The following is a 12,804-nucleotide window of genomic DNA, read 5'->3' as shown; positions in this document are numbered from 1 at the left end:
GACCAGGAAAAGAAGGCCCAGGTCTAGTCAAGTGTTTCAATATCATGACATTTCAATTTGGACGCTTCCTCCCTTAAAGCTCGAGGTCAGGTCAAATCCATGTAGGACTTTGCTCCTCCGTCCTTAAAGCTCAACTCCAGCTTCTGATGTTCAACTTCCTGACTAGGCTGAGGCTTCTGAGGTCAGGTCAAAACACTTTGATTGGACCTACTGATCATCAGCTAGCCTCTATGTGGGCCGAGACCTCGATCCTTCCAGACTAGGCCAAAGTTTCTAAGGTCAGGTCAAATCAGTTCAGAAGCTCCCCTTCCTTCCTTAAAGCTTGGCTGGACCTTCTTATATTTAACTTGGACCCTTCCAGACTAGACCATGGACTTAAAGGTCTGGGCAAATGTCCAAAATGAGGAGGACATCAGTTTAGATTAGAAGCTTCCCTCTTCTTCATTAAAGCTTGAGCCGACCTTCTGGTCACCAACCTAGCTTCTAGATCCTTTAGTCCAGGTCAAATGTTTCAAGGTCTAGTTAACTGCATCGATACAGGTTAACTAAATTCAGTTGTTTTACTTCCATGACTGAAAACTTGACCTGCCCTTTTGATCTTTGACCTAACTTCTAGAAAGTTCTAGACTAGGCCAGGAATCCTGAGTTCCTGACTGACGCATCCATTTCCCTTGAAACTTGACTCGACCTTCAAAATCTTCAACCTAGTTTCCAGATCCTTCTGCAGCCACGCCCCCTTGCCATTAGCGTGACTGGTTGCCGCGGCGACAGGCGATTAGGTTTCGAAGTGCTCGGATCCCTGTTCACACCTGAAGTGAATCCAAATCCAAATCGACCGATGCATCCAGAAGGTTTTCGTTTTTGCCGAGAATGTCGACGTTCAAGTTTTAAGCGACATTTTATGCATCCAAATCGAATCAGAATCAGAGTTTTGGCCACCGTACCACCTAACGGAAGTAGTTGGGGTCCCAGTCACCCAGTCTTCAAATCAATCAATCTATCAATTAACAAATCAATTAGTGATGGATTGACCGCTTAAGGGCCGGAGCTGTGGTTGCATGTTCAGTCCAACGCAGAGCCGTTCAAGCTGACTGTTCAACAGTTCAGAAAAAAAAAAAAAAAAACATCCCCCATCCCCTTTTCTACTCCCCCTCCCCCCATCCGTGCGCGCGTGCGTTGCTCCCCTCTTCTCAGCTGCTTCCTGACATCAGGTTGATGGCTTGCTCCAGTTTGTGCCTCAGTTTGTGTTTGCGACAATACCCGTCTCTGTCCAACGCCGTCAAGATCTGCAGAGAGAGGACAGAATTTCACTCAAATGCCTCAAAACATCAATCAATTGAGGGCTGTACAATGATGGTCAACCATGGATGCCAAGCATAATTCTGAACAGATTTCTGTTATTCAAATTTCTTTGTAATCCACAAAGTCTGCTTGTTAATTCCTTGTGTCAATTCTGTTTTTTATCAACAGTCAATGAAAGGATACGATTTGAAAGGTAAGTGTGTGGTTTCCGCTGCCTATGGCAGCACACTTGCAGTCCTTTGCGAGAGGCAGTAGGGCTATTCACTAAGATCTCGCACGTCATTCTGAATAGATCTTTGTCATTTAAAAAACTCTGAATTAGTTTATTTATAAACTGACAACTGACGAAGAAAACTCTGTTTTTTAAACGGTCCATAAATGCAGGGTATAGGACGCGCCGTGCCGGGCTCAGACAGAAAGTGCACAGGTTCTGGTGTTTTCTTGTGGGTCTGATCTAAGCTCTATTCCCATATCCCAAGATGATGCTAAACAAACTGCTCAACAAACTCAAGTATGGTCTGCTTCTTCCATGACCTCCACTGTCACCAGTGTTGAAGTCGGGTCTCCAGTCCCCAATGTTCGAGTGAGTCCCCATTACCTGAGTCCGAGTCCGCAGTTACTGAACATGAGTGTGAATCCACATGTAGGTGGAACACACCTGTGTGTCCTTGCACAAAATGTAATAATGTCATGTATTAATATTAGGGATGGGCATTTTAAGCAATTTAAATAGTCGAGTACTCTCCTTCTATTATGAACGAGTGCTCGAGTACTCGTGCGGGCTGTGTGATTACTATGGTAATGACTGAGCTGGGGTAATCTGCTGTGTATCGGGCTGTTCACACATAACGTTTGCATTTTTGCATGGAAAAAGCGCTACCTGGAGCATTTTTGTCAGGAGAGGGACTGACTGTGATATTACCTACTACCTTTAGACAGTATCTCCGATGGTTGGATTAACGCTTTGGAGCAGACACGTCGTGAAACAAGCGAAGGCATTTGATTTCCAATACATGTCCATTGTTGCTGAATAGTGATCACCATGATGCGATTGTCTCCCAAAAAGTGATTATTTCTTGTGACTAACGTTATGGGAAACGACAGTGTAGTCAGTAAACTAGTGCAACGTTTTGAATGAGTTTTATCGGGCGTGCGCTATGAAGAAGCGTGCATTCGGGAGAATTATCTCCAGTCACCATTTTCGGGAAGAGCTGGAAAACGTCCGGTTAAAACTTTCAAAATAATGTTACTTAAACAAAAGTAAATAGCTTATTGATGCACGTTGGAGGAGAAAAGGTATTTCAATGAATGAAGCAGCAAACCTTGTATCAAAATACTCGTTGTGCTGTTATATGGCGTGAAACTGTGGCTGTCACGCATTACTCAAAATAAATAAGGTTACAATAAGCGTTTTATTTTGAAAGCAACAAAGCGGATGACATACTTGTACATTCTGGCCTACTTGATGCCCGGCCGTGCAGTTGCTGCTGGTTGCTGCCAGATCCACATGACGATGCGTGCGTAGATCTTCTACCATTTTTAAAGGGGTGGGGAGTGGGGCGAGTACCCGAACAGCAGAAACGTTACTCGAATACTGACGTTATGAACGAGTGCTCGAGTACCCGAGTACTCGCGCCCATCCCTAATTAATATCTTATGCCAAATGATTAGGGCCTATTACAAAAACAATCATAACAAGTCTGAGTCCTCGTCTTCAACTTCTAAGTCCCAATGCATGAATGCTCGAGTCCAAGTCTGAGTCATCAGTGCTCAAGTCAAGTCGAGTCATGGGTCCTGAAAATTAGTATATATATATATATATATATATATATATATATATATATATATATAGTTCTAGACTTTGAAGTCCTACCTTCATTTATTGGGAACATTTAAAGTTTTCTTGAAATTCACTTTGGATAGAAATATAGCTATCTCCCAACGCTGACTGTGATGTCATCAAAAGATGAAGCTCCGCCCCTCACCTCTTCCTTGTACTTGTTGATGTAGAAGTAGAGCTCACTGAGCGCGCTCAGTGTGTTGAACTCATTGCCGTGGAGACGGGACTGCTCCACCAGGTAGGCGTCCATGTCCTGATCGCTGATACTGGGCATCTTCGATATGTCCCGGTAATACCTGAGAACACACACACGCACGCACGCACGCACATGTGCACAGGGACACACACACACACACACACACACACACGCAAACGCACCCACACACACATGCACACACCCACAGGTTAAATGTAAATGATTTAAGGTTATTTTCAAAAGATAACTACCTTTCTACAGTACTGATTGTGTTTGCCCAAACTGTTAATTGACTCATTAGTTAGTTATCGAGATGATGGCCGCACGTTTTTTTTTTCCTTAATTTTTTTTTCCCAGATTTTTTATCTTATTGTTATCCCCCATTAGTGCTATTTTTTTTAAAGTATTTATCCTGGTTGCTGCTCCACCCTCTACCTTTCTGGGGAGAGCCGAAACTGGCTCCATGCTTCCTCCGAGACATGGGCAGTTAGCCAGCCGCTTCTTTTCACCTGACAGAGGAATCTTCACCGGTAGGACATAGCACGTGGGAGGATCACGCTATTCCAACCAGTTCCCCTCCCTCCGACCAGGCGCCCCGAACGACCAGAGGAGGCACCACTTCAGCAACCAGGATATTGCATGTTTTGGTGAGGGGTTCCTATATGAGGAATAGGTATTTATTTGAGCAGATCTGGAGTAACATCGTGGATTACACCTGAGCAGCGGTGGAATGGGATCTTCTATATCTCTACCAATGTGACAGACAGCAAACCACAGGCTGAGGCCGTAGCACCGAGGTAAATAGATCAGTATTTTTCTCATTGTCTGTATGATATAATAAGGATATGAGCCGCTGAGTGTCGGAAAATAAGCTATATACACGACATAAATAGAATCATTTCACATTCCCCCAATTCCTCGTTTTCAGCTCGCAGGTCAAAACAGATTGTTTATCAAACCGAAGGTATCACGGTGAATTAAAAATCATATTTAACGCTGGAAATAAGGTCCAGGTTGTAAAAAAAACTTAATTATCTGTAGTTATAAGTAGTTAGCGTACCTCTCCACCCAGCTCTTGTAGTTGGGGATGTCCTTAGCGTACAGCAGCTTGTTGGAGGGAGAGTCTTTGCCCAGACGGTGCTCAGAAGTGGAGCAGGAGTCCATGAAGGTCTGGGCCACCACAGACAGACAGGCGTCTGTGATGCTGCTCTTATGGATGTCAAACACAAACTGAGGGTTCTTTATCACGTTCACCCAGAACCTCAGAGGAAGACTGGGGAGAGAGAGAGAGAGAGAGAGAGAGAGACAGTGAGACACAGGACATGGGGCGTTCCTGACCTTCGAACTGGGATATTCCTAGTTCCCAGTACAAATGGGATGCGGCAAGAGACTTTCAGTTGATGTCTGGGTGTGTGTGTCTCTCTCTCTCTCTCACCAGTTGCTCTTCCACGTGTGTCGGACGTCCGGGTCGGTGATCTGTCGCTTGTCAGCCTGCTCGTCCAGGAAGTCAAACATGTACTTGATAGCCAATGGGAGCGCAGAGCCACGGTGGGCGGTGCTAAACACCGTCTCAAACAGGTCATCCACAAACTTCTGCAGCGTCCCCTGGAGGCAGAGCCACAAACAACACAGACAAGATTCACATTACAAAAAAATGACTTTCATGTCAACACGAAACAAAGTAAGATAAGAGCTCCATATTGCACGCACGTTACAGAAAATCCTAAAATAAAGAAATTAAAAGAGTATGACAGAGGTACACCTTGGTAGCCAGCCGTGTGTGTGTGTGTGTGTGTGTGTGTGTGCGCGTGTGTGTGTGTGTGTGTGTGTGTGTGTGTGTTGCGTACCTTGGTAGCCAGCAGTCTGGTCAGGTAGATTTCGGACACCATCTTGCTCCCTCTGTCTCCTTCTCTCTGGTCGCTGTGCTCATGATTCTTCACCAGGTGCCACAGCTTAGTCCCTACAACACACACACACACACACACACGCACACACACACACGCACACGCACGCACGCACGCACGCACGCCAAAAATCACGATTTTCAGAAAACGTTAAAAAAAATCAAAAGTGGTGTTCATTTGTGAAGATGATCTTGCTGAGGTTGGAGACTCCACTAAAATGGCCTTACATCTTCACTGAGGTAGCAATCACAATGAAACAGTATCTACATCCACCACAAGGTTGTTATCTGAAAAGAATGGTAATCTGGCATGTTTATAAGGGCTCGGTATTGGAACCTACGCAATATTTGGGAATACCGATTACCATCCTTTTCAGATAACAACCTTATGCGGGAGGTATGTACTGTTTTATTGTTATTGCGACGTTATATTGAAAGCTGTAAGGCCATTTTAGCGGAGCCTGAAACGTCATACTGGTGTGCTCCTTCCAGACTCAGAATGAAGAGTGAAGGCTGAGTCTCATGTTGAGGTTGCTGAACACAAAAGTCGCTGTTTCATAAACTTTTGTTAACCACAGCACCTTATTTCAGACATCTAACCATCCAACCCCTCCTCTCCTCCACAGTACCTTATTTCAGACATCTAACCATCCAACCCCTCCTCTCCTCCACAGTACCTTATTTCAGACATCTAACCATCCAACCCCTCCTCTCCTCCACAGTACCTTATTTCAGACATCTAACCATCCAACCCCTCCTCTCTCCTCCACAGTACCTTATTTCAGACATCTAACCATCCAACCCCTCCTCTCTCCTCCACAGTACCTTATTTCAGACATCTAACCATCCAACCCCTCCTCTCCTCCACAGTACCTTATTTCAGACATCTAACCATCCAACCCCTCCTCTCCTCCACAGTACCTTATTTCAGACATCTAACCATCCAACCCTCCTCTCCTCCACAGTACCTTATTTCAGACATCTAACCATCCAACCCCTCCTCTCCTCCACAGTACCTTATTTCAGACATCTAACCATCCAACCCCTCCTCTCCTCCACAGTACCTTATTTCAGACATCTAACCATCCAACCCCTCCTCTCTCCTCCACAGTACCTTATTTCAGACATCTAACCATCCAACCCCTCCTCTCTCCTCCACAGTACCTTATTTCAGACATCTAACCATCCAACCCTCCTCTCCTCCACAGTACCTTATTTCAGACATCTAACCATCCAACCCCTCCTCTCTCCTCCACAGTACCTTATTTCAGACATCTAACCATCCAACCCTCCTCTCCTCCACAGTACCTTATTTCAGACATCTAACCATCCAACCCCTCCTCTCCTCCACAGTACCTTATTTCAGGCATCTAACCATCCAACCCCTCCTCTCTCCTCCACAGTACCTTATTTCAGACCCCCCCCCCCCCCCTCCCCCCCTCTCTCTCCTCCACAGTACCTTATTTCAGACATCTAACCATCCAACCCCTCCTCTCTCCTCCACAGTACCTTATTTCAGACATCTAACCATCCAACCCCTCCTCTCCTCCACAGTACCTTATTTCAGACATCTAACCATCCAACCCCCCCTCTCCTCCACAGTACTTTTTTCAGACATCTAACCATCCAACCCCTCCTCTCCTCCACAGTACCTTATTTCAGACATCTAACCATCCAACCCCCCCTCTCCTCCACAGTACTTTTTTCAGACATCTAACCATCCAACCCCTCCTCTCCTCCACAGTACCTTATTTCAGACACCCCCCCCCCCCCTCTCTCTCTCCTCCACAGTACCTGTCTCCTGGTCTGGGGTGATCATTGGCGCTCTGGACCTCAGACTGTCTGGACTGCTGGACGTCCGCAGTAACGACTCTGAAGAGAGAGAGAGAGACACAGTGTCAGAGAGAGAGAGAGAGAGAGAGAGAGGGAGTGTGTGTGTGTGTGTGTGTGTGTGTGTGCGTACATACGTACCGTATCTGCTCAGTGACCTGGTGAAGGTGAAGGAGTTGGCGATGTTGTAGGCAGAGACCTGCTTCTGCACCAGCGCTACCAGAGAGCCGTCTGTTACCTAGCAACAGATGACACATCAATCAACCAATCAGCAGTCACTTCAGTCAGTAAACCAGTCAGTCAAGTATTACTACATCCACAGGCCTGATACACACCACAATCATGAGTTAGTTAGGAAGGAGTCACTGCAGCTCAGAATATTAAATGCTTCAGCGCCTCGTTATACTGATCAAAAAGCTTTGTCCCGAATCATTCCTATACACATGCTGTTTAAATAGTGTGTGTGTGTGTGTGTGTGTGTGTGTGTGTGCATGTGTGTGTGTGTGTGCGTGCGTGCGTGTGTGTTTGTGTGTACCTGGTAGTGGTGTGTGTGTCTGCGCGTGTGTGTGTGTGTGTACCTACCTGGTAGTGACGTGTGTGTGTGTGTGTACCCGGTAGTGGTGTGTGTGTGTGGGTGTGTGTGTGTGTGTGTATGTGTGTGTGTGTTTGTTTGTGTGTACCTGATAGTGGTGTGTGTGTGTGTGTGTGTGTGTGTGTGTGTGTGTGTGTGTGTGTGTGTGACTGTGTGTGTGTGTGTGTGTGTGTGTGTGTGTGTGTGTGTGTGTGTGTGTGTGTACCTGGTAGTGAGCCAGTGTGTTGAGTCTCTTCCAGTCACTCTCTATCTTCGTCGTCACGTCTTCGTCCTGCAAGATGATCCTGGTCAGCCGGCCCTGACGCCACTCTGCACACACACACACACACACACACACACACACACACACACACACAAACACGAACCAACACACACACACACGAACACACACGAACACACACACACACACACACACACACACACACACACACACACACACACACACACAAACACGAACCAACACACACACACACGAACACACACACACATTTAAATGATTTATTTATGTCCACATAGATACAGAGTACAAAGGACATAAACACTAGTAATGCAATCAGATGTTGGGAGTTGGTCAGATACAAGAGTGCCTAATTGGCGACCACAATAATGCATACAAAGAAGATATAATACCGCACAGGGTGATGACAAAGGCAGATTGACATACAGTTATACTGTAATACAAGATAAGGGACAGCATCCAATTTCAAGGGTACAAAAAGCAGCGCCTTCTCCATATTGAGCGACTGCCAATACGGGCCACACACACACACACACACACACGCACACACACACACACACACACACACACACACACACACACGAACACACATGAACACACACACACACACACACGAACACACACACAGTCAGTATCACAGTATAAAGTGCCGTCAGGTGATGTACAGTAACACACCCTCTAATTGTCTGACAAAAACGGACAAAAATTGATCAAAACCGACAAAAAGTCAAAAACTGAGAAAACTGACCAAAAACTGATGGACTATATCAGACTACATAGCCTTTAATGTAAAGTCCCCAAAGGCTGAGGACTTTATACAGAGACCTTTAATAGACCAAATCACCGTGACGTCACCATGTAAACAACATTACTTCCGGGTACCACTTCGGGAAGGCGGCAGGTTTAAATTTGCGTGTTGTCAAATAAATGCTGTCAAACTCTCTCGTTGTTTTCGGCCGACTACTTTCAATTTAACACGTTCACTGCCGTGGACGAGATATCTTGTCAAGCAGAAACCAACGCTTGACTGCCGTGGACGAGATATCTCGTCAAAAAAAAAAAAAAAAAATTTGACGGTGGGACGTGGATCAACGCCCCCCACGTCTCCTATAAAAATATGGGAGCCACCGAACGTGTACAACCCATTCCACCGACCCACTAAGTGGCGACAGTGCTCTCCAGATAAGAAAAAGCCGAGCCAAAACTGCAGGGGAACGCGCGAGGAAACCATTCTCATACTGTAAAATGGATTGGCGAAAACGCTTTCGCTTTCGCGCTGAGAGCTGGCGGTGGGGGATTGCAAATTTGCATAATAGATTATGGGTGCAACACACTTTGAAACACCGGCAGAAAGCCCACAATCGCACGCAGCTTCATTCCAGCTGAGCTCACAACCGAAACGAACGAGCCCCATGCAGACTCGCCCAAAGAGCAGCCGCCAGCAGCCAGGCAGCACAGACAGGCAGAGCCTCGCTTGTACCGCTGCAGCCACGGAGGGAGGAGAACACACACGGAGGGAGGAGTTTGAAGGAGAGGGGGGTTTCCTGCTGCTATGGAGGAAATTACTGTTCAAAACTATTGTTTAGATGTCTGACGTCTTACGCCAAAAATAAATGGTTAAAGTGACTGTTCTATCGAATTTCACAAAAAGCCATTTATCTCAGCTTAAATTTTCAGACGCTGAAACCATGCTGTATTCAACTGCTAATGTCTACATAACTACTAACTCTATAAACTAACTCTTTTAGACAGAGAAAGCACACATTCTATTAGTTCTTTTGAGATATTTTGTGTTCACAAAATCTTAGCAGAAAATAATCCTCGGCTTTTGAAAGATGAGCCAGAATCCTCAAAAGAAAACCTTGGCAGAAGCTACCTACAGTAAAAAAAAAAACTGCTGGCAGTGAATGTGTTAAATGTTCAAACGGTTGGTAAACATGCTTGTCCGATGTATCTAGCCTTTCTTCTGTGTTTGTTTTATGTGTTAGCTAGCTAATAACGTTTGTTTACAACTGTCAAACTCGCTGTTTTTTTGCAGACTCGTTAACGTTACGTTACAGACAGAGGCTACTGACGCCGCTCGGATACAGCTCGGAACCCGGATGTTGTAGCTGTAGTAAGCCTGTGCCGCCGAATCCAGAGTTCTCTTAGCTCATGTTTGCCCTTTGCAGAGGGAATTCTGAATAATCCAAATGTTGACCTGCTCTTTATGGTCACTGGACACCAACAACACAACACGAACGAACCATGTTTGTCTTCTTTGTCTGTTTTTGTCTTCAACACCTCAGTTTGTGCGGAGGTAACCGGAACCAGGGGTAACCGGAAGTAAATGTAAACATCCCAGCTGATTTGGTCTATATAGATAGACACCCCAACTTCCAGTCACTTCCTGTATCTGTGCCACGGAGGTTTGGGCACTGCCACGCCCCCTTAGGAGACTGGTCAGCCAATGACGTTTCAGACAGACAGCCAATCACAAGCTGAAAGCCACGGCCATTTAGGAGACTGGTCAGCCAATGACGTTTCAGACAGACAGCCAATCACAAGCTGAAAGCCACGGCCATTTAGGAGACCGGAAGAGACAAATCTAGCGACAGATCTAGCCATTTCTTCTGACTGTTATTTGTGTTGCAAATGTCTGTGCATGTGTGTCTTTGTGTGTGTATATACTGTAAGTGTGTGTGTGTGTGTGTGTTTACCATATATGTGTGTGTGTATATGTGTGTGTGTGTAGTGCAGGGGTGCCCAAATTCTTTCCCATGAAGGGCCAAAACTCAATCTGGGTGGAGGGCCGAGGGCCAAAAATAAATGTTGTGGAATTACATTAAAATGTATTGTGTTTTATAGAAAATTAACATTCTAAATCGAAAATAACATTTCAATATAGAGCGAAGCTCTTAGGGGGGCCCCCCATCCCCCCCAAAAAATGTTTTTAATTAAGGCCGGCGGCAATTTTTTTTTTGCCTTTTTTGCATGTTTGAATCTGTTTTAGCCATATTTACTGGAATATCTCATTTTGAACACACCAATGTTATTGTCTATTGATTGAATTGCTCTCACACTCAGGCCTGGCCTGGCATGCAAAAAAAAAAGGAAAAAAAAGCATTTTTTCCCCCAAATCCGTGGCCAAAACAAACAGAGCGCGGGCCAAACTTGGCCCGCGGGCCCCAAATTGGGCACCACTGGTGTAGTGTGTGTGTGTGTGTGTGTGTGTGTGTGCTGTGTGTATGTGTGTACTGTGTGTGTGTGTGTGTGTGTGTGTGTGTGTGTGTGTGTGTGTGCGCGTGTGTGTGTGTGTGTGTGTGTGTGTGTGTGTACTGTGTGTGTGTGTGTGTGTGCGCGCGTGTGTGTGTGTGTGTGTGTGTGTGTGTGTACTGTGTGTGTGTACTGTGTGTGTGCATGCGTGTGTGTGTGTGTGTGTGTGTGTGTGTGTTACCCAGGTCCATGTCGTCTGCCTGTGGTCTCTGGGAGAAGGGGATTCCTTTGTAAACGGCGTCCAGCAGCTTGTCTTTCGACTGCGTCACCGTGTCGCAGTTCAACACCTTGACCGGAACCTCCGTGCCCGCCTCGCCCTCCGGAGGAATACACATCAGAGTCTGAGAGAGAGAGAGAGAGAGAGAGAGAGGGGGGGGGGAAGAGTGGGAGAGGGGGAGAGAGAGAGAGAGAGAGAGAGGGAGTGAGAGACAGGGAGAGGGGGGGGGGAGAGGGAGAGGGAGAGAGAGAGAGGGAGAGAGAGGGAGAGGGAGAGAGGAAGAGGGTGAGAGAGAGAGAGAGAGAGAGGGAGAGGGAGAGGGTGAGAGAGAGAGAGGGAGAGGGTGAGAGAGAGAGAGAGAGGGAGAGAGAGGGAGAGGGAGAGAGGAAGAGGGTGAGAGAGAGAGAGAGAGAGAGGGAGAGGGTGAGAGAGAGAGAGGGAGAGGAAGGGAGAGGGAGGGGGGAGAGGGAGTGAGAGAGGGAGTGAGAGAGAGAGAGAGAGAGGGAGGGAGAGAGAGAGAGGGAGAGGGTGAGAGAGAGAGAGAGAGAGAGAGAGACAGAGAGAGAGACAGAGAGAGAGAGAGAGAGAGAGAGGGAGAGGGAGGGAGAGAGAGGGAGAGAGAGGGAGTGAGAGAGAGAGAGAGAGAGAGAGACAGAGGGAGAGAGAGAGACAGAGGGAGAGAGAGAGAGAGGGAGATTGTTTTCCATCACACTAATTTATAAAGCGATGAACCTCTGAATGTGTCTCATATCTGATGAACCGTTGGTCTGATCGACTTGACACTTGACACTTGACACTTGACACTTGACACTTGACAGGTGTGTTGCTGGGGAGCAGAGGAAGCGGAACATTCAATATAAAAAATAACCTTTGAAGAAATTCTAACTCTTAACTCATTCTCTGCCAAAGACGTACTCGGACGTACTTTCATGTTTTGCTTGTTTACATTAGATCAGACCCTTTCCCAGCCTGTGACATTGTTTCAAGTCAAACTGATGAAAGGAAGCGCTAAATCACGTTTAGTATTTATAGTATAGTCACCTATTTAGCAGTAAACAGAGTCCGTTAGTGAGTGACGATCATGAGCGGCCATTTGTGCATTGAGCAGCATTTGCGGCCATTGAGCAGCTGCCTGTGATTCCTGTGTGCGTGTGTGAGACTCGAGAGAGAGAGAGAGAGAGAGAGAGAGAGAGAGAGAGAGAGAGAGAGCGAGAGAGAGAGCGAGAGAGAGAGCGAGAGAGAGAGCGAGAGAGAGCGAGAGAGAGAGAGAGAGAGAGAGAGAGAGAGAGAGAGAGAGAGAGAGTGAGAGTGAGCGAGCGAGCATAAGGGTTCATTTGGTCCGTCCAGTCTTGGACTATCTGGTAAATAAGTTCGAGGAAGTAAAAGTCAGTAAAAACTTTTTTTTATTTTATTTTTTATTTTTTGGGGAAA

At 46.3% G+C, this 12,804-nt stretch overlaps 1 protein-coding gene across 1 annotated transcript in view; it reads right to left on the bottom strand.

Annotated features, from left to right (window-relative positions):
- Positions 1-1,190: 1,190 nt before the first annotated feature.
- The window catches only part of plxna3 (plexin A3), a gene marked incomplete at both ends in the record, with an annotated part of 37,477 nt that continues 25,863 nt past the window's right edge, over positions 1,191-12,804 (bottom strand). The window contains 9 exons of the mRNA XM_083657023.1: positions 1,191-1,286; positions 3,288-3,438; positions 4,399-4,611; positions 4,774-4,943; positions 5,186-5,298; positions 7,036-7,113; positions 7,213-7,309; positions 7,869-7,972; positions 11,338-11,497. Coding sequence (XP_083513149.1) covers positions 1,191-1,286; positions 3,288-3,438; positions 4,399-4,611; positions 4,774-4,943; positions 5,186-5,298; positions 7,036-7,113; positions 7,213-7,309; positions 7,869-7,972; positions 11,338-11,497 — 1,182 coding nt within the window. The remainder of the gene's footprint in view (positions 1,287-3,287; positions 3,439-4,398; positions 4,612-4,773; positions 4,944-5,185; positions 5,299-7,035; positions 7,114-7,212; positions 7,310-7,868; positions 7,973-11,337; positions 11,498-12,804) is intronic.

This window comes from Poromitra crassiceps (genome assembly GCF_964638095.1).
Source record: "Poromitra crassiceps genome assembly, chromosome: 20".
In the NCBI taxonomy this organism is placed as follows: domain Eukaryota; kingdom Metazoa; phylum Chordata; class Actinopteri; order Beryciformes; family Melamphaidae; genus Poromitra; species Poromitra crassiceps.
The sequence above is the reverse complement of the archived record's forward strand: the minus strand, read 5'-3'. Positions and strand labels throughout refer to the sequence as shown.